Here is a 27,410-nt window from a genome sequence, read left to right on the forward strand (position 1 = left end):
TGCTTGTCTCCTTTCTGACCTACGCTTCTATTATTTGAGTTGTTTGAAAGTACTGATTTAGTTAGAATCAACTAGTAGTTAGCGACCTTAATTTGCAATTTCTGCATAAAAGGATTGTTTCATTTCAGAAGATTTTATTAACAGGCTGGAAAATAAGTCTTACTTCTGACACTTTGGGGCTCTCAGATCTTTCTTTCTGCAGCCTTCCAGTGTTCCTTCTGGCTGTTCTGATCCTTGGACATGGACTCATGGGCATTCAGTTACTCTGGTGGAAGAAAAGTTGTGTGATAAATGAAGTCTTTGTCTTTTATTTTGTAATAGATGTTACCATTGGCCCAGGTTAGCAATGACAAGAAGCGGATCAAGCTAATTAATCCTCAGGCAGTGAATCTTGATGCCTATAAAGACAAGCTGGAAGAAGCAATTAAATCCTATGAAAGGCAAGTCTACTTATCAGAAATTTATCATGTTTTCAGTCTAATTTAAGATTTTTCTTATGTAGTGGCTAATTGCTCACACACACTTTACTCAATACTGGTAATTCTGCACATTGACACACTTTAATCAACCATCAACCTGCAGGAGAAATGTTTATTTGCTTAAAAAAAAAGCAGAATGAAAGAAGGTGGTCATAGGAAAAAAAAACCAAACCAGGTAAAGGAGATAATAAGTAACATTTTTTTATATTCATATTTCTTCAATGAGAAAAAAAATAATCTTTTACTTTCTTGGAATAAACCTGACAACAATAATCCCTGGGGAGGAATCTCCCCTAAACAGTGCTAGCCAGACTTTTAACTTACAGTTAAGCTCCTAAATCCATAGACTGAGTTTTAAATTAGTAGCCTGCTTTTTGCTGCCAGCTGCCTAGCACTTAACTATGGATGCAAGAATGTAACTGAGGCACCTATAAGATATTGATAATTTAATTATTTTTTGCTTGAGAGAGATGTGTTGTGCTTATTAATTAAATGTTGGTAAAAGCACATCAGAAGTAAACAGGACAAAGCTATTTAATCTCTAAGATATTTCTTTCCTTGATTTAAGATTTGCATATTTTTTTTAAGTAATGCAATCATTTGACTACTAATGTTGTTCAGTAACCTTAAGAGTCCTTCAACTAGAACTGTTTTAATAAATAACTTTTTCAGAAAGTATTCTAATAACATGTACAGATGTAATTGTTTTATATGACCACAAAACCCTTGATGTCAAGTGTTTAGTCTTTGTTTTTTGATTAATGCCACTGAGGCCCTTTAAATTTTTTCCCCCTCTGTAGCTCTGTGATCATACCAGTTCTTTTTAAAGCATGTAATAGTTCTGTTTTTCATTCCCATTTCCTATTTCTAAATGTATCCATCTTTTGAAGTAAACATCAAGAATTATGATTTACAAATGCTGCTTGCTTTGTCTAATATTAATGTAATCCAGTGAATAAAATTCTATTGGTTTTGTGCGTTGTGTCACTGAGACAATGTTATTTTTATGAGGCTGACGATGAACTCAGAAATCTGGACTTGTCAATCGTTTTGATAGAAGGTTCAAGTCATGTATTTTTGATGATGACTTCTGAATAAAACTTCAAGTTTTTCATTGCTGTGTCATACTGTTGAATATTTTACATTTATTGGAGGGAAAGAAGAGTTTCTTTCTGGTTAAATTCTGATGGTCTTCTACTGACAGCATTTTCAGTCTCCCTAAAACTTTGGTGATTGGGACTACTGTTTACTTACGTTTGCCCATAGAGGTCAATGAATCAGTGTATTTACAATAGTAAGATGGAGCCCCCAACTTCTGTGAAAAAGGTATATAGAAGAGTGATCTGCCTGAAGATCCTTACACTTGACAGTGTAAAAAGTAGTTCTCATTGCTTTTCCTCTACATGTGATAGAAAACCCAGTCAACTTTATTTTGTTCTAAATGCCACAATGCTTTTCCAGTAAATTGAATTTGCAAAGGCTGCAGTTCAGCTTTGTGAATAGTGACTAGTCACAAATTTATTCTGACACCTATAGATGAGACAATACATCAAGGCATGCAGGTTTCAAGAACAGAAACAAGCATGACAATAGCTTCCCCACATGTCAATTGACCTTAGCATCAGATTTAGAGGGAGAAAAGTAGTGAGGGCAGAAATTTTGTGCTCTGAGAAAAAGAGTATCCAGTACTGAAGGAGAAAAATGCTGGAAGATTCAAACTGTGTATGATCTTGTATAGCCAGAAGCTTTTACAACTGAGTTAGTTACGAGTGTGCACATTTAGGAGTATGAAATAGGCATTGGAGCATGCTGAGACTGCAGATTATAATGAACGAAGTAATTTACATTCTAAAAATGCTGGGATTTGGTTTCTAGTAGATAAAATGAATTACCGAGAAATTCATATTAAAAATCTGGTGTTAATGGGCTTTTTTGCACATGTGGCAGTAAATCTGGCAAGACTGTTAAAAGTCTAATGGTTACAATCTGAATTTTTTCTAACAATAAATTTGTTCTTTTATTTCCAAAGTAAGTTTGGAAATTTTTCTAGAATTACACCGATTAGGATCATTGGTAGAGGTTTATTTCTATAGTGTGAAATGAAGTAATTGAGTGATGGCTTAATTGTTTGAGATGTTATTAGAGACAACTCTATGCTAGAATACCTAATAAGAGTTTATAATTGATGTCGAAAAAGCAAAAGCAGAATGTTTAGTGGTGCTTTTAAAAGATCTCAGAACTGCATTACTTTGAGATAATCTGTTTTCCTGACAATAGTTTTTCTTCATAGCCAGAGTTTAATGAAGTAGAAACCTGAATGGTACAACTGAGGGGTTATCATAGCAGAAAAAAAAAAAAAAAAATTAGCAGTGCTCTCCATGTGTCTTCAGGCTACAGTTTTCTGAAACTGTTTAATTGGAGAAACTATGCTTATCTCACTGGCATTTAATCAGTGTTGTTATTTGATTTAGCTTGCTGGTGCTGAAGGGAACCATCCATAGAAAATCCTGGCAGGAAGCAGCAGTGATTGCCATTAATCCTTCTATGACCCTGAAACAGTCATGCTGCTACTTGATGGAGGATGCTGTTTTTCCATCTACTCTTGCAGTTGATAATTTCATAGCTGAATGATAAGGACACAATCTGATGATACAGTGCTCTTGGAATACAAATCAGTGCAGTTATCTTCAGAAACAGTGTTTATTTGGTAGTTTTGAGATGATCAGATGCACAAGGAACTGTATGCCCTCAAAAACTGCTTTGCTTTCTTTAATAGGCGCCTAAACCTAGTGATTTGGAGAGCACTATCTCAGGAGGAAAAGGACAAGTAAGCTATCACCTTTTGGTTTTCCTACTTACCTCTGAAAGGCTGGTCATAAATATTTGATACTTTTTAATCACTATTTCAACAAACTGGTTTTATTTTCAAATATTTCATAACTATACCCAGCTTTCAAAAATATATATGTGATACAGAGCAATATTAAAATCTGGACATCCTTCCTGCAGTGCTCATTTTTTTCTAAAGGAAAGGACTTGCATTCCATTTCTGTGGTGCTGCTCTATTCTTAACCAGTGTCAAGTGGCAGGGCTGGGGCGGGGGGCAGCATGCTGTTACCTTTGGCATCAAGGTAAATCTCGCATCCAGTAAAAAGCACTTCAGTGGCTGGTCTGTAAAGGTATAATAAACACCGCTACAGCATGTGCTGGAACTGTGTATCACACTGGAAATTTGTACTGCTTTAACTAGCTTATTTCTGTATATTGATTTAGAAAACTAGTGACTGTATAGACAGGACTGACATCAGTGAAGTTAGCATCTGTTTACTTCAGAGAATAAAGTGAAGATCAATTAATGAAAAGTGAATGAGCATGAAATATTCCTAGGCAGTAAAATGGGCATGAAAACTAGAATGCTTTTAAGAAGACTTAAGCTAATGAGCAAAAAATATACAGTTCTATCATTGATAAGGAGAACTAAAACCCAGTTCTGGTGCAGAAAGGAAGTGAAGGCTGTTGAACAAAAGAACAGCGTATAATTAAAAAGAAGGAAATAGATGTCTGTTGAGAAACAATGAGTTTTAGAGTATAGAAAATTGACAGGGTGGTATCCAAAATATTTTATTGTTGGTAACATATGACCTATTATGTATATAATGAAAAAAAAGTCCCAGCAATTGTACAGTCTGTTGCTAGAGGGTCATATTAACTTTTTTAATATTGATGCATAGAAATGGAAATATTTGATCTATTTCTCTTATAAATTTAAAATTTGTTTGGTCATGTTCATGTATTACAAAAAGATGACAACATACTTTCAAAACTGGTGATCTGGAAGGAGACAGTAATAAACAAAGTCTGCTAACTTGGTCACAGGGGTCCTGAAACAATTGGTTGAGGAGCTTTCTGGTTCATCAGTGTGTGTTAAAATGTTATCTCAGCTACTAGGGAGATTCAAATTTACTAGAGAATTGGTAATATTGTGCTTGTGTTCAAAATGGTTGAGAGATCCAACTCAGGAGATAAGTTAACTTGACACTGATTATAAATTAATAATGAATTCAGTTAATACAGAACAAAATCTAGGTAAATAACTATACCATTCATGTTAATTTCAATACAAAGCAGTTCCTAGAGGAGTAGAGAGATAAGCAGTGACAAAGAGTAGAGCAAGATGGTAGACATCACCGTAGTTGTATGTGTTGGTTAGACAGACACTTAAATACTCTTCCCCCGTTCTAGGTTTCATGGTTGTTTTTTAATGTTGGCAAAGCTGTACAGAAGACCTGTAAAGAGCTACTTTTTGAGTACTAAAAAGAAGTATGTTATTTCCAATTGGACATGTGAAGAATTCTACCTGTTCTGGATTTTGGAGGGTTCAGTTTGTCTCTGTTTATTGACAAGATGACTGTATCTAATTCATCTTTTGGTTTATAAGTACCTTCAGGGTGTAGCTTCAAATTGGCTCTCTAGTCTAGTGGACACTGACATAATCTGAACCATGGATGGGAGTAAAGTCCAGATCACTGAGTGAAATTGAGCAGTGCAGGACTGACAGAGGAATAAACAGCAGGAGAGTATCTCTTTATGCGACCAGACAAGACTGATGTAGCAAATCAGGCCAATTAGTAGGTGTCTGGTGCCATTTTATGTTGTCTAGATGCTTGCCATTTCATCCTAGCTGCTGCTCCAGAAGGGCCAGGGATTTCCACAATTTCTCAGTTGTATCTGCAAGTTCCTTATCGACACCTTACGTATTCTAGGACCTCTAAATTGGCACCAAACATCTACACCCAGCCAGGTGAATTGCCATGTAGGTCTCTTTCTCTGAGATACAGTTAAGCCAGATGTGATTGTTTGACTGAACGCAACAGTAGCTGGATGAAACACAAGAAGATAGACTGGGTGAAGCTGATTTTTTTTTCTGCCTTTGTGCTTAGGGATTCTGTTTGTAAAATACTGCTAAAATTAAAATTTTTCCTACTTGTAATCACAAATCTTTTAAATTGTATTTTATTTTTTTAAGATTTAAGGAGGATGGGCCAGTCCAATATATGCAGCATAAAAAAGCTTTGCTGGAGGCTTTAGAGAATTTGGGATGGCCAATTTCCTATGAAGATGTGGTATTGTTAGAAGATGAGATACTGGCAGCATTAAAATATATACAACAAGCCTCCGATCTTCAGGAAGCTGTCAAAAAGGAAACTGAGAAAAGCTCAGAATCACACATGAACAACAAAAAGGTAATAGATTGGAAGGGATTTTTTTCTCTTCAGTATGTGCTTCTGGAATAATTTTGTTCTATGATTATAGTATGGCATGTTACCTACCATCATAAAGTAGGCATTTAGTGTGATGCTAAATTAGCGTGATACAAATGGATAGAGGAAAGAAGGTAGTTAAAAAGAGAGCAAGCCTTCAATGATTTTTTTTAAGTACTGGGGAAGCAGAAGTTTTGAAGATGAGAGAAACACAGAAATTGAGCCGCGTCTCAGAAACAATTTGAGCAAAGTGTCTTTATCTCCTCTGCACTGACAGCAGAGGTATATACGAAAGAAGAGAAAGAAGAGATACATTAAAGGCAATTATGACATAAGATTTGTGGTTGGGTTAATATCTGATAAATGGGACTAAAAGGTCTTGCAATATTGGAGTAATTCACTGTAATTTTCTGTGGTATCTTTCTTGTAAGAGAAAAGATGAAGAGGTTGGATTCAGCTTCATATTCAGACCCTAAAATTTAGCTGGCCATAAAATGTAGGCATACATGAACTGATGACTAATCTCACAGTGTTGAATGGCATCAGTGGCATCTGGAGCTCATTCTGAAATAGATACCTACTTCTGGAGAGCCAGAGTGCTCTCTCTACACCATTAATAGATTAGCAGAAAGCAGTCTAGCCACTCTGATACTGTGATTGAAGTTGCTGATTTTTGATCAATATAATCCCTCAGATGAAATTTTGATTTTACTTGGATTACTATTGAAAGATTAAATGAAACACATACAGAAATATGTGAAGCAATAAGTATAAAAATAAGGCTAAGAAGTTATTTTAGGCTGTCCTATTGGGAGAGAGAATATACTTTTTCATTTTAGCTTTTTCTGTGGTGATATATACGGTTAGAAAACATACCTTAGGTCACAATGATGTATTCTCCTATTATTATTTTTGCTCTTTCAGAACATTCTTGAAAATGAATTGATTCTACCTTAATGGTTTTACTGTCAGGATATGAGTGTGAATTCTGAGGGAAATGATAAACAGACTTTTAAGTTTTTAGAAGCGATTGAATCTTCCCCAATAGAAAGGTTTCTGTATACACTATTGATGCTTTGAAATTCAAAGTACTTCCCTCTGAAAAAAACCAAGCCATTTCTCTTATTTGTTTTCATTTTTTTTTCATCTAAAAGCTTCAGCAAACAATACCTCACTGGGACTGCTGCTGCCTCTAGAGAGCGGCAGTCTAGGTAGAGTAGTGCTATGATAATATTAAATTAAGCTTTCCAGGAAATTAACAAGAGAGAAAATATTTTCTCAGACCTCTAAGTTCTAATGGAAAATAAGTAAAAACAAACTGAAAATTAATCGTAAAGCTGATATATTAATATATTCATTTCCTTGTTCGTTGTTTTATATCATTGAGTGAGGGAAACTACTCTTTGAACTTGAAGGTGTGGTTGGCCTAGTTGCAGTGAATGCTGAGGAAAGTCCTCTTCTTTGTATTATGTAGGAAAAATAATCAAATGACCATAATAGTTCTTTTTTGCCCTGACATATGCATGTAGATGTATACAAATGTATATATACACACACAAATACATCATTTTGAAGGGGTAAGCTAAGTGAAACTCAAATAAGCACAGTACAAATCTATACTGTGACTTCTCAGCAATGAATGGAAATGTACAATTAGATTTTACAACTGTAAATTATGCCAAGTATCCATATTCTCTGCTCACCAGAGTATACCAAAAATCTTTCATTTGATATTCCTTGACTGAGATATACCTCTCATTTCACCAAGATCAACAACAGTTTTCATGATGAGCTGTGGCTTTTTACATACTATGACATAAGTTATACAAAATTATTTGTGTTAAATTGAACAGAATATATTACGATAGCACAGGCCATGTATGAAAATAAGTGATTATGGAAAGGATCATATTCATTCCGTTTTCTATAGCTTTAAAGGATTTTTTTCCATTAACACTGTACATTTGGAAACATTTTAATGTCTTCAAAAACCAGATGATCTTGATTAATTTTACTTCAGTCTGAAAATATTAGATTGTTAATACATTTCTTTTGACTATTGATTTACCTCTGGCATATAATGTCCCAATGCAAGAGCAGCGGAAGCATGTTCATGTTTCATTTGGTGACTGTAATTTTACTGTTGCTTTGAAACAACCAATCTGTGCTCTCAGACACATGTGATTAACATTGTGCAATCACTTATCCTGAGTCAACCTGCTTTAGGAGCCTAATCACAGCACCATCCTCAGTAATTGCTAATCTGCAACTGAAAGGCTTTAAGAGTGAGAAGCAGAAACGCAGATGCAATTAAGAGTTCTGTTTATGTGGTTGAAAAAACAGTGGAAAAAAAAAAACCAGAAAAAAAATGGGGAGCCTTTTGAAAATGCAGTCAGAGATTTTTCCAACTGTGATGTCTCTCTACAAAATGGGTATAAAAAAATAAACTGTCAGCTGAAATACATTGCATGAAGGAAATAGCTGATACGGCACTGAATGAAAATTGTCATTGTGAGATGGTAGAAAAATCACAATTATCCTGGAAGTCTATTCAAGAAAGCAGACTTTTAATTTTTTTGTTAATTTTCTTTCACTAAATTAAATATAAAATCCACTTTTAAGGTTTCTTATTTATCTACACAAATTCTTAAAAGATTTAGTAATCCTTTTTGGATGTTCTTGCTATGGGAACTTGTTGTTTAAGCCTGCAACTGAATTGATGGTCTGGTTATCCTCCCTGTGTGCTCTGACATTCTCTAGGAGTTGTGTTCAGGCTGCTATGTTTGTACATGCCTGTCAAAGGTAGGGTATGCCAGTGCCATGTTGGAAGAGGATGAAGTAGACCTTCATCTGCAAAGGGCCTTGAGATGACTGAAGACCTCTAGTGAGGCAAGAAGCAAATGCCTTGGGAAATGAGCCAACACATTTAGCTGTTATTAGGCAAAGTATGAAACACTGAACACTGATGATTGCCTAATTGGAGGGCTAATTGTGGACTGTATTTTACTCTGTTTACTCAGTTCCTTTTGCTGTACAGTTTAAGCATGGGTTGACAAAAATCTTTCTCTTCAGTCTGGCACTCAGCTTTCATCTAAAGATGTTAAAATGAGGAATGTATCATTTACTTTAGCTTTTTCTAAGAAGTAACTGCTTTGACTTAAAATACTGTTTCTGTTTTCTATTTTGAAATTGTCAGGCAAACAGTCAGCCATCATTTTTTATTAGGTTTTTTTTCTCACTGAATTATAAAGCTGTTTACAACATGATGTCACCTGGTAAAAGGAATTATTTAGGATCCCCTACCCACTTCTCTAATATTAGACAACCTCAGGCATACTGAAGTCATGGTATTACTGTTCTCCAAGCGTGATAGCTTCCAGGACGGTTGGGTGCGTTCGATTAACGGCTGTAACATTTTCATGTAAAGTATTTTTTCCCCCAGTGTTATAATCTGGCCTTTGAGAGTGATGGAGAACATTTCCTCTCATACTAAATATTTCTGTTTCTGCATGTGAATGGACTTCATATTCTGCAGAGAAATAAAGCTGCATTCATTACTAAGGATTAACTCTCATTAAGAACATACTTCTAAAAGTACTGTGTTTCCCTTAGGATGAGCTGGAACGTGGAAGGCTTATGCTTGTTTGTGACCCTGCTGAATGGTCACCATGTGATTAAAAATAACTTAAAAGAGTTAATAAGCATAATGTGTTTTGTAAAGCATGTTTATTTGGGTGGAAAGGGACCTCTAGTGGCTTGCTGAGTCTTGTTCTTTCTGAAAAATATATTTCATGTACAATTGATTTAATTATTCCTAATTAAATATTTATAGCTGAGATTTGATTATTTACAAGAATGGAAATTCTGAATCTCCCTTGGAAGTTTCTTCTATTTCCTGCTGTCCTATTTCTTACACTCCTCATTCTTCCTCACTGTTTAAGGATCACTGATTGATGTCTGTTGATACCTTTTTTTGCATTCATGTGTTTCCTAAACAGTTTGGCATCTGCTGCCTTTGTTCTTCTGTCTCTTTAGGGAGATAAGTGAAAACAAGCATCCCAAATAGCACAATAACAACAATGTTGTAACTACCTAGAAATGTTTGGTCAAGTTTTCTATTGTCATCAGTGAAGTAACCTGCTGGACAGAGGGTGTGTAGCTATGAAAAGTTAGGCTCTCTTATAAAAATGAACTGTGTTTTGCACAGAATGGCCTTGTTGGCACTGACAGCCTGGGAAAATCAGCGGTTGTTTGGCTCTGGAGGTGTCAGGATTGTGAAAAGCCAGTCAGAGCCAAGATACGTGGAGAGCTGTGGATAGTCTTCCTATCCATTCTCACTTAGAGTAGGAAAGTACAAAACCTAATCTCTTTGAAAGGGAATTTAAAAATGCAGCATGTATTGGCAGACATAAACAAAGTCTTCTTCACCTCATGTGGCTTAATGCATTGTCTTCAACAGAAGAAGAGCTAAACAGGGTGAAAATCCCTGAGAATCAGATGGGGCTCTTTTATAATAAAAATACTGGAGAATGCTATCCAAGAAATGGGCACTCTGACAGCGTGTGGGTCAAATGCACTGAACACCTAAAGGCTATGTGAGAGGAAGGAGGGATGGATTTGAATTTAGACCATGTTTCTGAGCTACCTGGATTCTGCAGGACTTAGCATCCTGTCGTGTTTTAACCTTGGCTGGCAACCAAGCACCAGCAGCCGCTCACTCACTCCCCCCTCACCCAGAGGGATGGGGAGGGGAATTGGAATGTAAAACTTGAGGGTTGAGATAAGAACAATTTAATAGGGTAAGTAAAGCAAAAGCTGTGCATGCAAGCAAAGCAAGGAATTCACTCACCACTTCCCATGGGCAGGCAGGTGTTCAGCCATCCCCAGGGAAGCCAAGCTCCATCACATGTAACGGTTACTTCAGAAGTCAAACATCATAGTGGCGGGTGTCCCCCCTTTCCTTCTCCTTTGCCCAGTTTATATACTGAGCATGATGTCCCATGGTATGGAATGCCTCTTTGGCTGGTTCAGGTCACCTGTCCTGGCTGTGTCCCCTCCCAGTTTCCCATGTCCCTCCAGCTCTCTGGCTGGCAGGGCCCAAGAAACTGAAAAATCCTTGACTCAGTATAAACATCACCCAGCAACAACTACAAACATCAGTGGTTATCCAAATCCAAAACACAGCACTGCACCAGCTACTAAGAGGACAATGAACTCTATCCCAGCTGAAACCAGGACACATTCTCGTTGTGGATGCCTGCGCAGTCTTTAGTATTTTAATATTTGGATTAATGCAGAATGCTGGAAGTTGTCCAAGTTATTAGTCAAGCATTACAAATTAGTTGATAATAAATATTCAGCAGCAGCTGTCCCTTCGGAGCCTGTGGAATTAAGTAACCGGTTCACCCAAATACCTTTTTATATCTGTGGAGCTGTAAGTCTGTGCTCAAATTAACCTTTATTAGGTTGTACTTAAAGTAGTCAGTTAAGTTCTGCAAAGAGCCTCTGGTTTAGACTGAGTTTGAAAAACTGTTGATTTAATTTATATTCTATGGGGTAAAGAATACACTAGAAAAACTTCACATATCTCCCATTTAAAATATCTCTTTGCCTTTTTTGTGTGTGTGTTCTTGTTTTTAGGACTCTTTTTTTAGGGTTGGTTGTGATTTTTGTGTAGGAGATTAGAAAAAAAGAGTATGTGATAGTTATAGTGAAACTGATAACAAACAGTTTAGTCAAAGTTATTGCCATCTTTTCTGTCATTATTGACTGTTAAGGAAAATCAAGTATCAAAATCAAATATATCTTTTTAGGAAGAAAAATATTGTCAGACAAGGAACCAGGTCATGCAGACTCTAGTAAGCAGAGATTTTTAGGAGTTACGGCTGTTTTTCAGAACAGTGTGTAGTTCTATGAGACAGTTTGAGATTTCAAGCTCTGTATTTTTATGATTCAAAAGAACTTAGTAGGAGATGAATGCTTGCAAATCGGTTTTGAGGCAGGCTAATAAATATGTGTTTTAAAAATTAATGATGAAACTTTTATGATTTGTTTTAACTTTGCACTTGCATATGATTTATATTTAGAAACATGATTGTGAGCAATATGGAGAAAAGAATAGACTTTTTCAAGAATTAATTTACCATTGTTGTAGTAAGTATAAATTAGAGTGTTATTCTTGAGGATTATTCAAATGTATTTGTAAAAATACTGGGATTACGGTCTTTTCAATATTAGAAAGAAAATGGTTTTTGCATGATCAGTTTTCTTAATTTTCTCAGGAAAGCAAAATGTAAAGTGTTCTTTTACATTCTGACATATCCACATAAAACACTGATCCTCTCAAAACTTCCTGTAAGAGAGATGCCCTGAATGGGAATAAAAGTCTTTCTTCTAGAAAAAAAGGGATTCAGGAACATGATTTAATTTAAATACAAATAACACTGAGAGTCCATGAAACGTTAATGTGAGATGTAAAAGACTTTAAGTTAAAAGAATATGGTGGCTGTAAAGGCAAGTGCACAGAAGCTCAGAAGGCCCAACAGTGTATTTTCACACAGAACCACTTGTGATTTATGACTCTGACTATTTTTCACATACTGTGTTTCCCACAGCCCCCTGCCTCAGGTGTGTGAGGTCTGTCATGCTTTTTGCATTCCCGGTTCCATTACCAGTAGTTGCAGTCACTGGAGTCAACTAGGAGCTGAGCTGGCCCACAGCCAGCCAGCCCCACTGGTACTTCCATTTTCACCATGCGGTGCGTGGTCCCTCAGACTTAGCTTTGAGCAATTCAGCAGTAAGCTCCGGTGTCCAGTCTGGCTGTGGTACGTCACAGGAGCTGTAGTCTGGGCAGCTGCCCCTCAAAGAGGAGAAGTAGTGGATGAGGAACCCAAACGAGCAGGGCAGAATGATCAACAGCTGCAGTTTTGAAAAATGTGGTATAACATTTTGCTAAGATGGAATGTTTTAAAACTGCTGAAAATTTTAATTTTGCATTTATAGTTTGAAAATAAACTTTTTTTTCCAGATACTTCAAGGTTGTGTTTTTTTGGTTTGTTTTGGTTTGGTTTGGTTTTTCTTATTATTATTTTTTTGATCCTATATTTGATTTTTTTAACAAGTCTTTCCATACAGAGAGGCACTTTTAATGAAAATGAGATTACTTTGAAGACTCACCTATCTGGACAAAATGAATGTGTGTAGTACCTTCACTTATTCTGCAAAATCAATTGATTTTTCTTACCTCATCCTTGACTATGAATTGTGCAACTTTGTAAAAAATTTTCTACAAAAATGGCAGCCAGAGTCATAATTCATCAAGGTGAATTTCTGCTTGAACACTTGAAAATATGTGTATTGTTATGACCATGAGAAGCATGATTTTATAGTGAAAACTCTTAGGTCTTATCCATGAGTACTTCCTGTGGCATTGCTTCCTCTGCTTATAATGATTCTGAACGTTGAAAATAATTAGTTTACTGTGAATTATCTGCAGAGACCATAACATTACATTGCCTAAATTTTTAATTCCAAAGGATAGATTGAGGCCAACTGGCTTAGCTGTTGTGGAAAAAATAATTGTATCAAATTACAGAGACTTGAAGAAACCGTGAAATTAAAGTCTAAAAAAAGACAAAAAGGCCAAGTATTTGTGACTCACAAAAGCCAAAAGGTGATTGCAAGATCAGACGTCACAGGATTTTATTATCCAGGTAGATATTTTTGTCCATATTTTAAATATTTTTAGAATTTCTTAGTACCAATAAAACATTAGTTTTGGTCATAATTATTACTTCTGCTTTAATCAGATTTAATAGTACATGTTAATATAGTACATATTAATGAAAAATGAATGCATATCTCGTGCGTGCACATATATGCATTTAAAAAAAGACATTTTTGTAAAGTTAGAAAGCAATGATACATTTATATAAGAATGGTATGGAAGGAAATCTTTTTAAATAACTGAGTAGCCAGGAGTATCAACCTATCCCTCTTTGATGTCTCCCTTGAATGTGTCTGTTGTGTGTCTGGCAAAAGCTGAGCTTTTGTGTGTGTTCAAGGAATTCACTAAATGCTTCTGCCTTTTTGTTGAGTTTTTAGCCTGAATGGTTAGTAGGTAACATTGTGCTGTTCAGTTGTTGCATAAAAAAAGAGCGTGTGTATGTTTATTTTTGTGTTACCATTACTTTTTTGTTTGTTTGTTTGTTGGTGTTTTTTAGTGTTTTTTTTTCTTAAATCCCATGTTTTTAACTGTGGTAATAGTTTCGTTATGTCGATTACCACCCACCTGATCAACTTACAATTTTCAGACCTGGCCTTGAAAATTCTTATTTTTTTTTTATGGCATTATTAAGAATAGCTTCTATGTAGTTTTTTTAGGTACATATTTCTCAGTTGCCTTAGCACAGTTTAACCTAGCTAAATGAAAATGAAGAATGTGTGGTATAGACATGTTTGACCTCTGCGATGTGTGACAGCCTATAGCATTTTAAAAAAAAATTCCACCAGGGGTAAAAGAAAAATAATTTGAATATTTTATTCTGGTGGTTTTTAGGAACTATGATAAAGAGTATCAGTTCTACTTCTGCACTTGTTGACTTCAGCAATGGGGAGACCTGGACTGTGCCTGTGAAGTTCACTATACCTGTGGGAGGTGCTAGGCCATGCCCGTATCTGCAGGTGAAAAATTGTATTATTTTATGACATCAAATATGCATTTTTAATTTTGTTCATTTGGTTATACATAGAATAAAGGATAGGATTTTTATTCTTTTAAATACATTATTTATTTTAAAGAAGATTTTTTAGTGATAGTAATATTGTGCTATTTTCAACGTGCTATTTTTCATTTGTTTGGAGCTTGTTTTCATTGTAATCCTATTCCCTTGTTTATTAGAATTCTATATTACTTTCTTTATAAAACGTGAATATTTGCCTGTCTATAGAAGAAAGGTGAGCTATTTACCAGCAGAATGATTGTTTCCTAGTACATAGATTACAAATCAAGGAGAGACTTTTATATACAATGTGATGTACAGCAGGTTGTAAACATTTGTTTTTCACAGCATATTTTAAATCCAAATAACCCTATACTAAGGCAAATAACAATAATGAAAAAAAAATTTATTCCATTTCTGTTTTAATTTAAAATTTATCAACTGACTATCTGTAATCACAGTCGTTTTTTCAGGTGTTTCTTATTTTACACATGAGAGAGATGATGGATACAGAAAGGATACAGAATGGATACAGCTGTTTTGAATACATGAAGCATTTTTATAGCTGCTTTGTTAAACTTAAAACTAGAGACATGCCTTTTTTTCTGTTTGAAATGGAGGCAAATCCTGATCTGGTAGTTCCTGGTATTCTCTAAGGGGAGCATCCAACTCTAGATCTGCAGAATTTCATAGAAAATTGTGACTTTTGCATTCATTTTAAAAATAATTTTGTTTAAGTCAGTTATATATGGAATTCTCTAAAATTCATAAGATTGGTTTAAAAGCTTATTAGAAACATATACATTTGCACAAAGTCCAAGGGAGTGAAAAGTTGTAAGAGTTTCCTCATTCAGTTCAGCTTGCTGTTTGAGTCCTGATACATTTAGTAGGGCTCTGTCCTTTATTTTTCCTTCGTGTTCTCTCCCTGATTCAGTGGAAATTGTGAATGATCAGTCCATGAAAGAATGAGGCTCTTCTTTTCTTTTAAAGATCCATATTAAAGCATGGGAATATGTTAGAATGACGGTTCATGGAAAAATATCTACCTTTTATGTCTCGTAAAACTCACAATTATATGGTTCATGCAAACCAGTGTTTTCCTGATGTGCAGGTTGGAGACTATGTGTTTGCCAGAACTGGGACAGAGACAGGAAATGAACATTATGTGCCTGCCATTGTCATAGCAACACCAAAGAGGGTGGAAACGGGGGACAAACTCTACACAGTTCTGATGTTCAACAACAGGAAGGTAAGTAAGCCTAAAAGATGATACCGATTTGGCAATGGTATTACCATTGTTCTGTTTTTGATGAGACAGATGCAATTTTCTAGGCTAATGAGCTCACTGTTCCAATCCCTGTCTCCAGCTAAACAAAGTAAATCAGATTTCAGGACTCAGTGAAGAGCTCATATAATAAACAAGACCAAGAAATCTGTAGGATAATTTATTCTTAAATCATGCTCTGTTTTTTCCTCTATAATCCATTTGGTGGCTTTCACAAGTTCCATGCTGATAAAATGAGAAACATAGGGAGTTTTATCACAGTCAGTATAGTCTTCATTTCATTATGTTTGTTTGTAAGCCATTATAATTTTACTGCAATTTTCATAGCACATGTTAAGAACATGTACTTTGTACTTGAAACTTTTATCTTCGTCATTTAAAGGCTGATTACAGTCACATTAAAACAGTTGACTTTTTATACGTAAGTATCTTCATAGTTTCTCAGATTTAGATTTAAATTAGACAAATGTTGATTGTGTTGTTGCAGGAACACTGTGTAAGAAGTGGGCTTATTAAAATCAGCCAGAATAAGTATGCCTTTTCGTGTCAATACATAAGAATGCTGCAAATGGATTATATGACGTGAGTATGCTTGAACTGAAAGATGCAAAAAATATTTTAGATGAATTCTAAATGTTGCCCTATGGCTTGAACTATGCTGTCAGATTTCCATATGTAGTACCCTAGCTACAGTTGTGAACTGGCTTGCTGTACACATGCAACCAAGTGATTCGACCCACAAGCATATCAAACAGAAGAGCATTAACTGTCTTCATTTTATTATCTGGCAATTTATTGCCCTATTTTCATTTTGGTGACATTGGGGGCATGTGATAATTTTTGAAGCTTAGCCCCAGGAAGCTGTTAGAGGGTTGCTGGAAGGTAAGATGGAGTTTCTTTTAATTGTAGATCTTACTTTTCTTTTAAGACATCTGTTGAGATATAAAACTATGCATTAAATTGCAAATTGTTTCTAAGATACTGAATCTTCTACTGGGCTTAAATCTAGAGAATGATGGGGACACCGTGCAGGATGAATGAGCCCTTACTTAACTTCTGCAGAATTATGTACCTCAGGGGTAACATTTTTCTCATGTGAAGTGCATGCTGAACGTGCAGTGGTTCCAAGTGGTGATTACTTTTTCATCTTGTATTAAGTTATAGTTTAATCCATTTGAAATAACATTGAATTGTTAGTATTGACCTTCAGAGCACCAACAATCTCTGACAGCTAGTAACAGCAAATCTTAGGAAGTAGAATAAGGTCAGAACAATCATCTAGGGATATTACTCCAGAATACATTCCCAGACTCCAGAAGTTTGTGATTTAAGGATTTTCTGAAGCAGAATTGGAGTCTCCATATTAAACAGCCTTGATGGATTTTTTTCCACAAATTCATGAGGTTACTTTTTTGAACCCATGTAAACTTTTGACATCCATAGCCTCTTCCCAGAAGGTGTTGTACAGTTTCACATTTTGTGTGAGGAAACATATACTTTTGTTCTGAATCTTCCATCTGCCTTGACATCCTTTAGGGATTCTAGACTGAAGGGTTTCCTTTTCCATGTATGTCAATGTAGTATGTGCACCGCTGCCAAAGAATTGTATCTTCTCTGTCATGGGAGATTTCTTCCCAAGAGGTTGCATGAACAAGACAAATCCCACCTTTAAAGGCAAGTTCAGAAGTCCTTCATTTTTATTGAAATATTCTAATATTAAGATCAGTGTTAAAGATTACACCTAAAAATGATGGGCAAGGGCACCAGTTGTAGGCTGATATATGGATTCCCCGAGAATGATGCAACAAAAAAGCAAAGCTGATTCAAGCCCTGTTTCCCACACATTTTCTAGTAGTGATTCCAGCACAGTTTGAAACTCACTTTTCTGCCAGCTTGCAGCCACAACACATAAACAAATTAATACCCCCACTTTACTGATCAGAATTCCAAATCTGGAAATATATCAAGTATATCAATGCCTTCTTCGAGGCCAGATCAACTACATGTCAGCTTCTTTTCACCGAAAAGCAAACCTGAAGACCACAGTTTCCTACTTAATGCACACAACCAGTTGAAAAGAATCAAGTATGTAGCTGAGCTGTGTTCCAACCAAATCAGTGGAAGTTTCCCTTCCACTGAGTTGGATTATACTCTAAATGAGGTACCTTATTAAGAAAAGATGTGACTAAATGCATAAGCTGTAAAACTATCTTTCATTCTACATGCTTTCCTTCATGGCTGAGTGCTTTAATATCAAATTTAATATTCATTCTCCAAAGAGATGTTATTGGCAAGCTGACTTGCATTGTTATGCACAAATGATGAGAAAATTGAGTTATGGAATTCTTTGGAGAACTTACTGGAATGAATGTATTAAATTTTTGCAAGCAAGAAATAAATGTACTCGTTAGACCTACATTTTAGATTATGTGATATCAAATCTGGCAGCTCTCTGGGTAAAATAGTATGTGAAACTGCATATTCAAACCACATTTGTAAATTTCTATATACTGTTTCAATCTAGTAAACACTGATTTGTTTGTAAATGCACTGGCCAGTTTGTATAGTAGATGATTGAAATTAAATTAATGAAATCTAAATAAAATATTCCAAATAATATTGTTACCACAGCACAAAATAATGGACTCTCAGTTAAGGCATCCATTTTACCCCCTTTAAACCAACCTAAACCAGTTTTTAGCATGGCCTGGAATAGAGCATAAATTTTGTAATCATAATGATTGAGCATATAATGTCTTACAGTTGTTTTAAGGTCTGAAGTTTTCACTACTTCATTTCTGCTTTTTCTCACAGCTGTTGTGGATTTTAGAAACAAACCACCATATTTGAAATGACGATGTTTTTACTGAAAAATGTCTCTATCTTTGAGGATAGCACTATTTGGATTGTCCTCAAATTACTTCCATTAAAGGAACACAAGAAGTGCCTCCAAACAACATTTTCTCAGATGCTATTACTTACATCTGATTGCTAGTGTATTAAGCACTCCAAGGCCCAGATACGCAAAGGGATGCTGTGGAACTCAGAGCAGTAACACTTGAGCTTTTGGCAGCTCTGACAGTGGGATTTAGGTGCTAGTGCATGGATGTATACTGAATGTTGAGATTTATAGTACGGAGTGCAGTGAAATGTGTAAAGCAGCTAATAACAAATGATGAAGAGAGTTAAGCATCTGAAACTCAGACTTGATTGACTTAGATACCTACTTAAAGCCCTGAACTAGACATATTTGAGCTTTTGGGATTCCCAGGGTTCTCTGTTGGCATTGGATAAAGTACATAAATAGTGAATTTTAGCATATACGCAACATAGACCTAACCCCCAGGTACCCAGATGGAAAAGCATTGGCATGCCAATAAAAACCTTGATGCTCACTACTGATCCACAATATTCCAGTTTGCTGCCAGAATCACACCACCTTCTTTTGCACATTCCCAACTCCGTCATCTACTGCATTAAATTTCTCCCTGTCTTTTTCCACGTGATGTGTCATACCTGGTTCTGCTAAATTTTTAGTGTCTTTTCCAAGAATTAACGATAGAAGCCTGGTTACTATAGAGCTTTTGTAGTTGAGTCTTTTAAGTCTCCTATTTCTTGGATCTACCACTTTACAGTAAATTACTTTGCAATATTTGAGTAGGCAGTCCCTGACAATGTGCTTACTAATTCAGAATGTTTGTCTTTTGCTTGTAACATTCTCAGCTAGGCTTTGAGTTCTCTCTAAAGCCACATACTTGTAAAGAGAAAACTCTTTCCTTTCTTGCTGCTTAACATGTCACTTTATTATCATATAGACATACATAATATCCTCTTCTGGGCATTGACTATGTTAACTCAGTGGCTGCATCACAAAAAGCTGGTACTGGCCATGGTTTTACTTTATATTTGTTTCTTCATGTAACTGCCATGCCATTTTGAATGACTGTTTTCCTTTTATGCCAAGGTGTACATTCAAAGCCATTATACAACTTTATTTCATTAGTTACATGTTAATCAGTTACTAATATTAGCAATGCTATGGCAGTGCTCCAGCCCAGACTGAGAGAGTTTCCATTAGACCCCCTACCTTTTAGAGGGCATGGAAGTGTGCTCCCCACTGAAACATTATTTATTATATTCTAAAATAGATTCCTACCTCCCATGTCACACTTATCAGAGGGGAATAGTGCAGCATATTGTTCGTGGGTGCATACAGTTCTAATGAGAATGCTGACTTTGTTGATAGAAACAAAGTAGAAGCATCATTTAATCAGAAAGGAAACAAAAAGTTTGCATGTAATATGATTTTAGAAACTCTTTTTGAGTTTTTGAGAAACTCTTTGTATGCTGAATCTTGTAGAAGTAAAGGAAAAAAGTAAAAGGGATAGCCCATGCTTCCCTGTTGACAGGGAGTCCCTGGTGCACATAGATGTGTTACAATAGCTCGTCAGCTCTAGGTTCTTTGGGATTGTCTTTTGATGTTCATGTGGTGTGTACTAGGTGTCATGCTTAATCCACTAATCTTTAGAAGTACTAATATAGCTCTCATCATTTTAATATCAGATGCTAGCATATGTTTGGGGTGGTTTCCTGCCATCACAGTGGAAAGAAAGAATTATGGCAGAACAGGCACTCTGCAAATGTAACTAATGAATTCCATATGCAAAGTAAAACACTGTGTGCTCTGGGGCCACAAAAGACAATTACTGCCCAAATTCATTTTTGAGTTGTAAGAGGTAGAAAGAATTAGGGGCCAGAGCCCTGTTTTAGGCTAATCTTTACTGATTTTATAAATAAAAGGGCAACTAAATTGTAAGATATTTATAGCCCTGTCAAATGGTCAGAAGTGTGATAAGCCCTTCTCTTTTCAGTACTGTGAGATGTGGAAAAAGGTGAAATCTATGTCATGTAAAAAATAATTTTAAATAGCTCGTTATGTGCGCTTATAGCTTAGTGTGTTTCCTTTCTAATTTTCTAGCCTGGACAGAGAGACCACAAAGCCCTATTCTCACTCATCTGTAGAAGATGAAGGAGGAGAAGAAGCAAAGAAAAGTATTGTGAAAGAAGATAGGGGAAAAAAGAAAAAGAAGAGACCAATAGATGAAAGACATCCCAGGGACAGGATGTCCAACTGTGATGATCTTTTGTTTGTCTCCAGAAGGGAAGTGAAACAGAGAGGAAGAAATTCACTGCCTAGCAGTGGAGAAGAATTTGGAGGTAAAGAAGTAGCTCTGGAAAATTATAAATATTAGGCATTAAACAGATCTGATGGGCCTTCAGTTATCCCCACACAAGGAACCAGGTTTCTGCATTTCTAGGTGTTAGACCAGCTTGCTTTCCCATTTCCTATGTGATGAGGTTCTTTCACCTCCTTTGGAAGCTATTCTTCACACTGATCATTGTCAGTATGTGTTTCCACAACAAAGGAAGAACTGAATAATGCATGTTCCGGCATAGCTACCTCAATTTCCCTAACATTTGTAGTAGCAGTGATGATGCAGTAACACCAACGTTCACCAACCTTAGCACCTGCTAGCAAGCAGAGTATATATTCCAGTCCCTCTAGTGTTACTTGTTAGATTAGAGGTATGTCTCTATTGCAGGCATTAAGTTATTGCATATGGAACTCAATGCTTCGGAGGTTAAATTGCTTTTAGTGTCTGAGCTCGGTCAGTTAAAGCTGACATCAGTATCTATACTTGCTGTCGCTCTGCAGTAGAGACCTGAGCTAGTGTAGCTGTGCCATTATGTGCCACAGTCTGCTCGTCATTTTAAAGATCCTACTGTCAGTGGAAAGATAAGAGGATTTTTATCCATACCTGCTAGTTGTACCTACTATTTTGAACATGTTCTCGACATCCTCATTAATTATTTGCTTCCAGAAGTAGTGGATTATAGATTCACTCAATCATCATTTTGTATATCAACTTGATTTGGTGCCTCTGAACCTTCCTTCTGTGTTCTCACTCATCTTTTAAAGATTGTCTGCAAATTCCATTTACATTGCTTATAATGGTTATTATGATGATCAGAATTATATGAAAACAGAGGTGCTGGGCTTGTCCCGTAGCTGTGTGAGAGTCCATGGCTTCCACAGGTAGGGCTACTTCACTGGTAATGCTCAGTTATCCCAGACTCCTCCCTCTTGGGCATCTTGAGATGCAGATGCTGAGTAAATGTGAATTAATGCTAATGTGATCAGCAAGTCCTGTTACTGATTCCATGCAGGTTTAAGGAAAGATTAAACTGGAGTAGTGGCTATCTATGCACTTGAATCCTGCCTTGACGTACCAAGCAATCTCATAGTACTCTATCAAGACTCTAAGCAGACTTTGAGGTGGTTTGCAGGTTGAACATGCTAAAGAAGGTACCCTGTCCTCTTATGACAGTGTGGACATTGGACATGGCTTTTTTTTGCTTAAGTACATTTTTGTTTACATATCCTTCTGTGTTTTATCAGAAAGGGGAAAGTCAGAGAGCTGATGAAGATGTTAAATAAGACTATGTAGTCATCCTCACAGGGTTTCATCAGCTATCTCTTTATCCAGTTTCTGTATGTGATTGTGTATTTGTCCTCTTTGGGTGTAGATTTGTCCCATTTTCAAACTGTACTAATTATTGCATAGCATTTTGTGTATATAATTTTTTAAATTATATCAAATGTATTACTTGACCCCTGACATACATCTATTTGAACTGGATTTCAATTCAAAGAGTGAAGGGAACAAAAAAACCAAATTTGCCTGGCATTGTTTTTTCCTTCTGCCCAAGTTTTGGGTCTAGTATGAACTGTCAGTTTACACTTACTGTTTGGCAGTCCAATATATGCTGAGCACCAGATCTGTGAAATTCGCCTACACAGGTTAACACTTACCCTCAGAAGTAGTCATATTTAATTATATTGACATGATTAAGTATTGAATAACATAGGTGAAGTGTTGGAAAGCTCTATTGTCCTAATGAATAGCTCAGTTAGTCTCTGTGAACCAGATATTAAAAATATCAGGTATCTAATAGTACATTTTCCCTTCACGGAGTTTTCATTATGTTCAAACAAGGCTGGATATATTTAGGCTGGAGCCTAAATTGCCAAAGTATGTATGAGCTGCAACACCCTGTTTTCATCTTCAGACACCTACATAACCCTGAAATCTTAGTTATTGCCCTTCGTACACTAGACATGCCAATGTTCATCAGAGTGACCCCTTATCTGATTTTCCTACTAATTGTTTTCCTCAATGTTTACCTCATTATTTCTTGATTGTTTATAACAATGGCAGATTTTTTAAAAAATAGTCAGCATCTCAGATAAATGTTTTGAATACCTATAAATACCATAAATAGTTAAAGCTAATAACTTTGGTACCTAAATACCTTTTACAGTAACTAAGTTATACTTAATTTTTCAAGATTTCTAAAAGCAGCCTGTTAAACTGGGATCTGGTTTATCTGAAAGATGCATAGTCCTGCCACATAGCCTTTTCCTTGTAATATCAAATACCTGAATAATTTGGATATCTTTTAACTTTCAAAAAAGCTCAATAGCCCTGATCTGTTTGCCTGAAGTAAAGGCTTTTTCTTCATATTTATACGCAATGGTTTTCCCTATGTGTGTAGGTGTATAATGTGTCAAAAGCAGTTAATGCCATCAGCAATTCCTACATTATCATTCCAGAGGTTTGTGTTGTCACTTCTTATGAACTCTCCAGATACATACATATTTCTTTAATAATCTGGGCTGTGTTTTGTAACTATTCCATGTGTTAATCAACACTTCCTACGGTTCTGCTGACTTCGTTTGTATGTTCGTCTGTTATATGAGGAAGTAAGTTCTCCTGAACTTGAAGGAGCATTGCCCAGTATAGAGACAGATTTTTGTGCTCTCCAAGATAATGATTCAGCTGCATGGCACTTATTTAGGTGGTTGAAGAAGCCTTGTGTTTCCATGAAGCCTTATATTTCCACAGAGCTGTGGGTCCTCTGAATTAATGCAGAATTTTGGAATGGAATGTATGTGGTTTGATTTGGGCTCAGCTAAAATATCCCTGATTATGAGGAAGAGTCAACAACACATTTTTGTTGCTCCCAGTCAGGGAAAAAAACAGAAGTGAATAAAGGTTAAGTAATCATGTTAGATATTTAGTGTATATTAGCTTCATTACTGTGGCAATGTGTAAATTTGTCTTATTTATTCCAGAACTATTACATTTAACACATTATTATTTTAATGTGTATGCTTGCTGCTCTTATTGTGTTACTGTCCTGGTTTCAGCTGGTGCAGTGCTGTGGTTTGGATTTGGTGTGAGAACAATGCTGATAGCACATGGATGGTTTTAGTTGTTGCTGGGTGATGTTTATACCAAGTCAAGGACTTTTTGGTTTCTTGGGCCCTGCCAGTGAGTGCTAGAGGGGCACAGGAGAATGGGAGTGGACACAGCCAGGACAGGTGACCTGAACTAGCCAAAGGGATATTCCATACCATATGATGTCATGCTGAGTATATAGGCTGGGGGAACAAGGAGGAAGGGGGGACATTTAGAGTGATGGCATTTGTCTTCTCAAGTCACCATTACGCATGATGAAGCCCGACATTCCTAGAGATGGCTGAACACCTGCCTGCCCATGGGAAGTGGTGAATGAATTCCTTGTTTTACCTGGCTTGTGTGTATGGCTTTTGCTTTACCTATTAAACTGTCTTTATCTCAACCCACCTGCTTATATGTAAGCCCAACTCAAGCAGCTGCGTGGGACTGTCACCAGCTGAGGTTAAACCACGACAGGATGCTCTGTGTGTTTATAAGAGAGTGAATGAGGTCCTGGCAAATTCCTGCTGACATTAGTGGGCTAATTCTTTGTCTAGGTAACTCGAATAATACTATTTGATTGAACAAGATCACAAGTACACAAAGATCTGTCATTGGTTATTGCAATAATTGTTTTTATAGATACTTTAAAGAACATGTATTTGTTTCTACATAAAAATTCCTCTCCCTGTTTTTCTAGTCTTCTCTCTGTTTCATAGTGCCTAAAATCAATGTTCATTTCACACAATTTCCTTGTTGATTTTCACCAAAATGGTGATCCAGTAAGAAACTAAACAATTCAGAGTGAAGTACAGGTATGATACACAGTAATAGACTTCATTGCCTGATGCATTCACAAATCATAGCTAAAAGAGCCCAAATCCCCTTTTTAATTGTGACTTGAATCAATCGCACTGATAATTAGTGTAACTGCCAATATGGGGCAGTTGGAAGACCTTTGGAAATTATCGTTTTCTATCCTTTTCTGTGGCAAATCTGGTTCCTCTGAATGGGGTTCAAGAGTGTAACAGCTGTGGCACCTGGCTGTCTAGTGGATTGGCTGGGTTCCCACAGTAGGATTCTACATTTTTAGCACCCATTTGTTTTCCAGTCTCATTTCCCAGATAGTTCATTCAGCATTTGGAGAAGGCTGTCTTAATAAAGCAGTGTTCCCATCTGTTGGTCATGGCTTGTTTAATAAGCAGTTGATGTCAATTCAGCTATGCTTGCATCTGTCCCTTACTGCAGCTGGGTGTTGTTAAGGGCTCCCCAACAGCCTGCAGATTTAGATTTTGGTTTTCTGTTGATACCATGTTGCAACTTGGCCCAAACGACTCTCTCTTCTGGCAGGGTTGCTCACTCATCCAAAGAGGCAAGCGTGTTAAACTTTCCATCTCTTCCCTCGTAAAGAGTGAAACATGGAGACGTGCAAGGGAAGACAACGCAGTTCTGTTGGTGCAGAAGGCATGTGTTGGGGTATCTGAGGGCGGGATGGAAGGGCAATTTTCTCCAGATTCTAAAAGCAAGACCAGAATGGTTTCTTTCAACACCTTGGGAAGGTATATAGAAGGCACATACACTAGGTAAAGAAAATAAACAGTTTGTGAATTGTGTGTGATGGTGAACACTGATTTAGCAGTGCAGCTTTCATTTTATCCAAGGCAGCTGCCTGGCCACAATACCTTTCAGTATTTTAGTCCGGCAGTGGTTTTGTACTGCAGACAGATACAGTCAATAAATTTCTTGACCCTCACACAGAGGAACTCCAGATTCCTGTCTCTTAGGGTGCCCAAGAAGAATCACAATATTCCTTTTGTGTATCTAAGTGCTGACATTGTGCATTTGTAAGACAATTTTCAAAGGCATGCTTTTGATTTTTAAACCCTCAGCTTCCGAGTTTTCAGTGGTAGCTATGGATGATTTGCATTCCTAAAACTAATCATACTGAATTATTTTACTCTCTATGTACTCAGTCTGTGCTGTTGCTTCCCCACCTTGCATATCATATCTTTAGTCTTTGGATGCCTCCCACAGTTTAGTTTTCTACTACACAAGTGTTTCTTATACAATCATTGAAAACCAAAAAATCCCCCCCCCTAAAGAAATATGTGAAGCAAAATAGAGTATACAACTTTACTTTGTTTCTTCCTATTTTATTCTCTTTCATTTTCCCTCCAGCTTCCAGTTTATTGCCATTCATTCATTATGATTGTCATCATTTTGTGCCAGGAGGGTGCCTAGTAGTGGGTGCTCTCATTTGATATGTTTGTAAAAAGTGACTTTTCAGTGGCACAGTATTGTTAATAGCAAACCAGAGGAGGTAAGCATGGTTGTACTGGGTCAGGCAAAGGTCCGTGTAGCCTGGAACCTGTCCCCAGCAGTGTCTGGAAGATGATTCCTGAAGAAAAATAAGAACAAAGGATGCATTTTGAATAACAAGAGCTGCAAGCTTAGTAAATGAGAATACCTAAAAAGGAGACTGGTTTGAACTTGTGAGGATGAAAGCAAAAAGGAAAGCAGCGAAAAGCCTCTTTACACAAGACTATCGCTCTGTTACCATAGTCATGGAGTCATTTGTTCCATCATAAATTTCAGGGGGTGTGTTTGGGAGGGTGTTGAACTGTTATATCCAAGCTCATGGTGGGTCAATATTTTCTCTCGCTAAAGAGTACCTGTTCTCTCCTAGCATCTTCATTCTCCATGTCATCATCCTGGCATTTATCAAGGAGTCAAACTCTGCAGTCGCCAAACACTTCAACTCCCAGCCCACCAAAGCATCCCTGTTGCTTGCACAGTCCTGCTGTAGAAGATTCTCCAGAGCCTGGTAAAAGAAACGTTACCAGAATTACTAGAGTCAACATGGAGCAGCAGGAATTGACAAGACAACCTCAGCACCACTGCGCAGAGCAAAGGAAGCCGCATTAAGGGTGCACCGTGAAAGAGCTTATGAGGAATGCATGAGGCTGCGTATCAGAAAGATTCTTAACACCTGTAACTGTGAATTTTCATTCCTTGAATCAAAAATAAACTGACTAGTTAATGCTAATTTATTTATGATTTTGCAGACTTACTTTGGAGGTGTGAAAGAGTGTCGGAGGTTCAGCTTTGCACTGGAAAGTATCAATATGAGAAGAGAATGGAAAATTTTATTTGTCAGAGTGTCTTTTTTGCAGTAGACCTATTTGATTTAACTGTGGGTCTTTCTTATGAAATACCTTTTTCTAAAAGTCCTTTTTCACAGCCTCAGTCTGTAAGGCAACTGGGAAGACCTGGTGCAGGGAGCTTACCCAGTTTTCCACTGGTTCTGACTTCTATATGGATTTATCCTAAAGCTTTTCCACTGATGGGGACTGTCCCATGAG

General features: G+C 36.6%; 1 protein-coding gene across 5 annotated transcripts in view; it reads left to right on the top strand.

The window, feature by feature from the left end:
- Window positions 1-27,094, top strand: part of VWA3B (von Willebrand factor A domain containing 3B) — a 74,070-nt gene extending 46,976 nt beyond the window's left edge. For 4 of the 5 annotated variants that reach the window (XM_040584795.1, XM_040584796.1, XM_040584797.1 and 1 more), the window contains 9 exons: window positions 322-440; window positions 3,256-3,306; window positions 5,506-5,722; window positions 13,335-13,452; window positions 14,298-14,422; window positions 15,572-15,709; window positions 16,233-16,327; window positions 20,724-20,962; window positions 26,735-27,094. In XM_040584795.1, coding sequence (XP_040440729.1) covers window positions 322-440; window positions 3,256-3,306; window positions 5,506-5,722; window positions 13,335-13,452; window positions 14,298-14,422; window positions 15,572-15,709; window positions 16,233-16,327; window positions 20,724-20,962; window positions 26,735-26,973 — 1,341 coding nt within the window. In that variant the 3' untranslated portion in view covers window positions 26,974-27,094. The remainder of the gene's footprint in view (window positions 1-321; window positions 441-3,255; window positions 3,307-5,505; window positions 5,723-13,334; window positions 13,453-14,297; window positions 14,423-15,571; window positions 15,710-16,232; window positions 16,328-20,723; window positions 20,963-26,734) is intronic. The other variant, XM_040584798.1, reaches the window with a different exon arrangement.
- Window positions 27,095-27,410: the final 316 nt, after the last annotated feature.

This window comes from Falco naumanni, chromosome 2 (genome assembly GCF_017639655.2).
Source record: "Falco naumanni isolate bFalNau1 chromosome 2, bFalNau1.pat, whole genome shotgun sequence".
NCBI lineage: Eukaryota > Metazoa > Chordata > Aves > Falconiformes > Falconidae > Falco > Falco naumanni.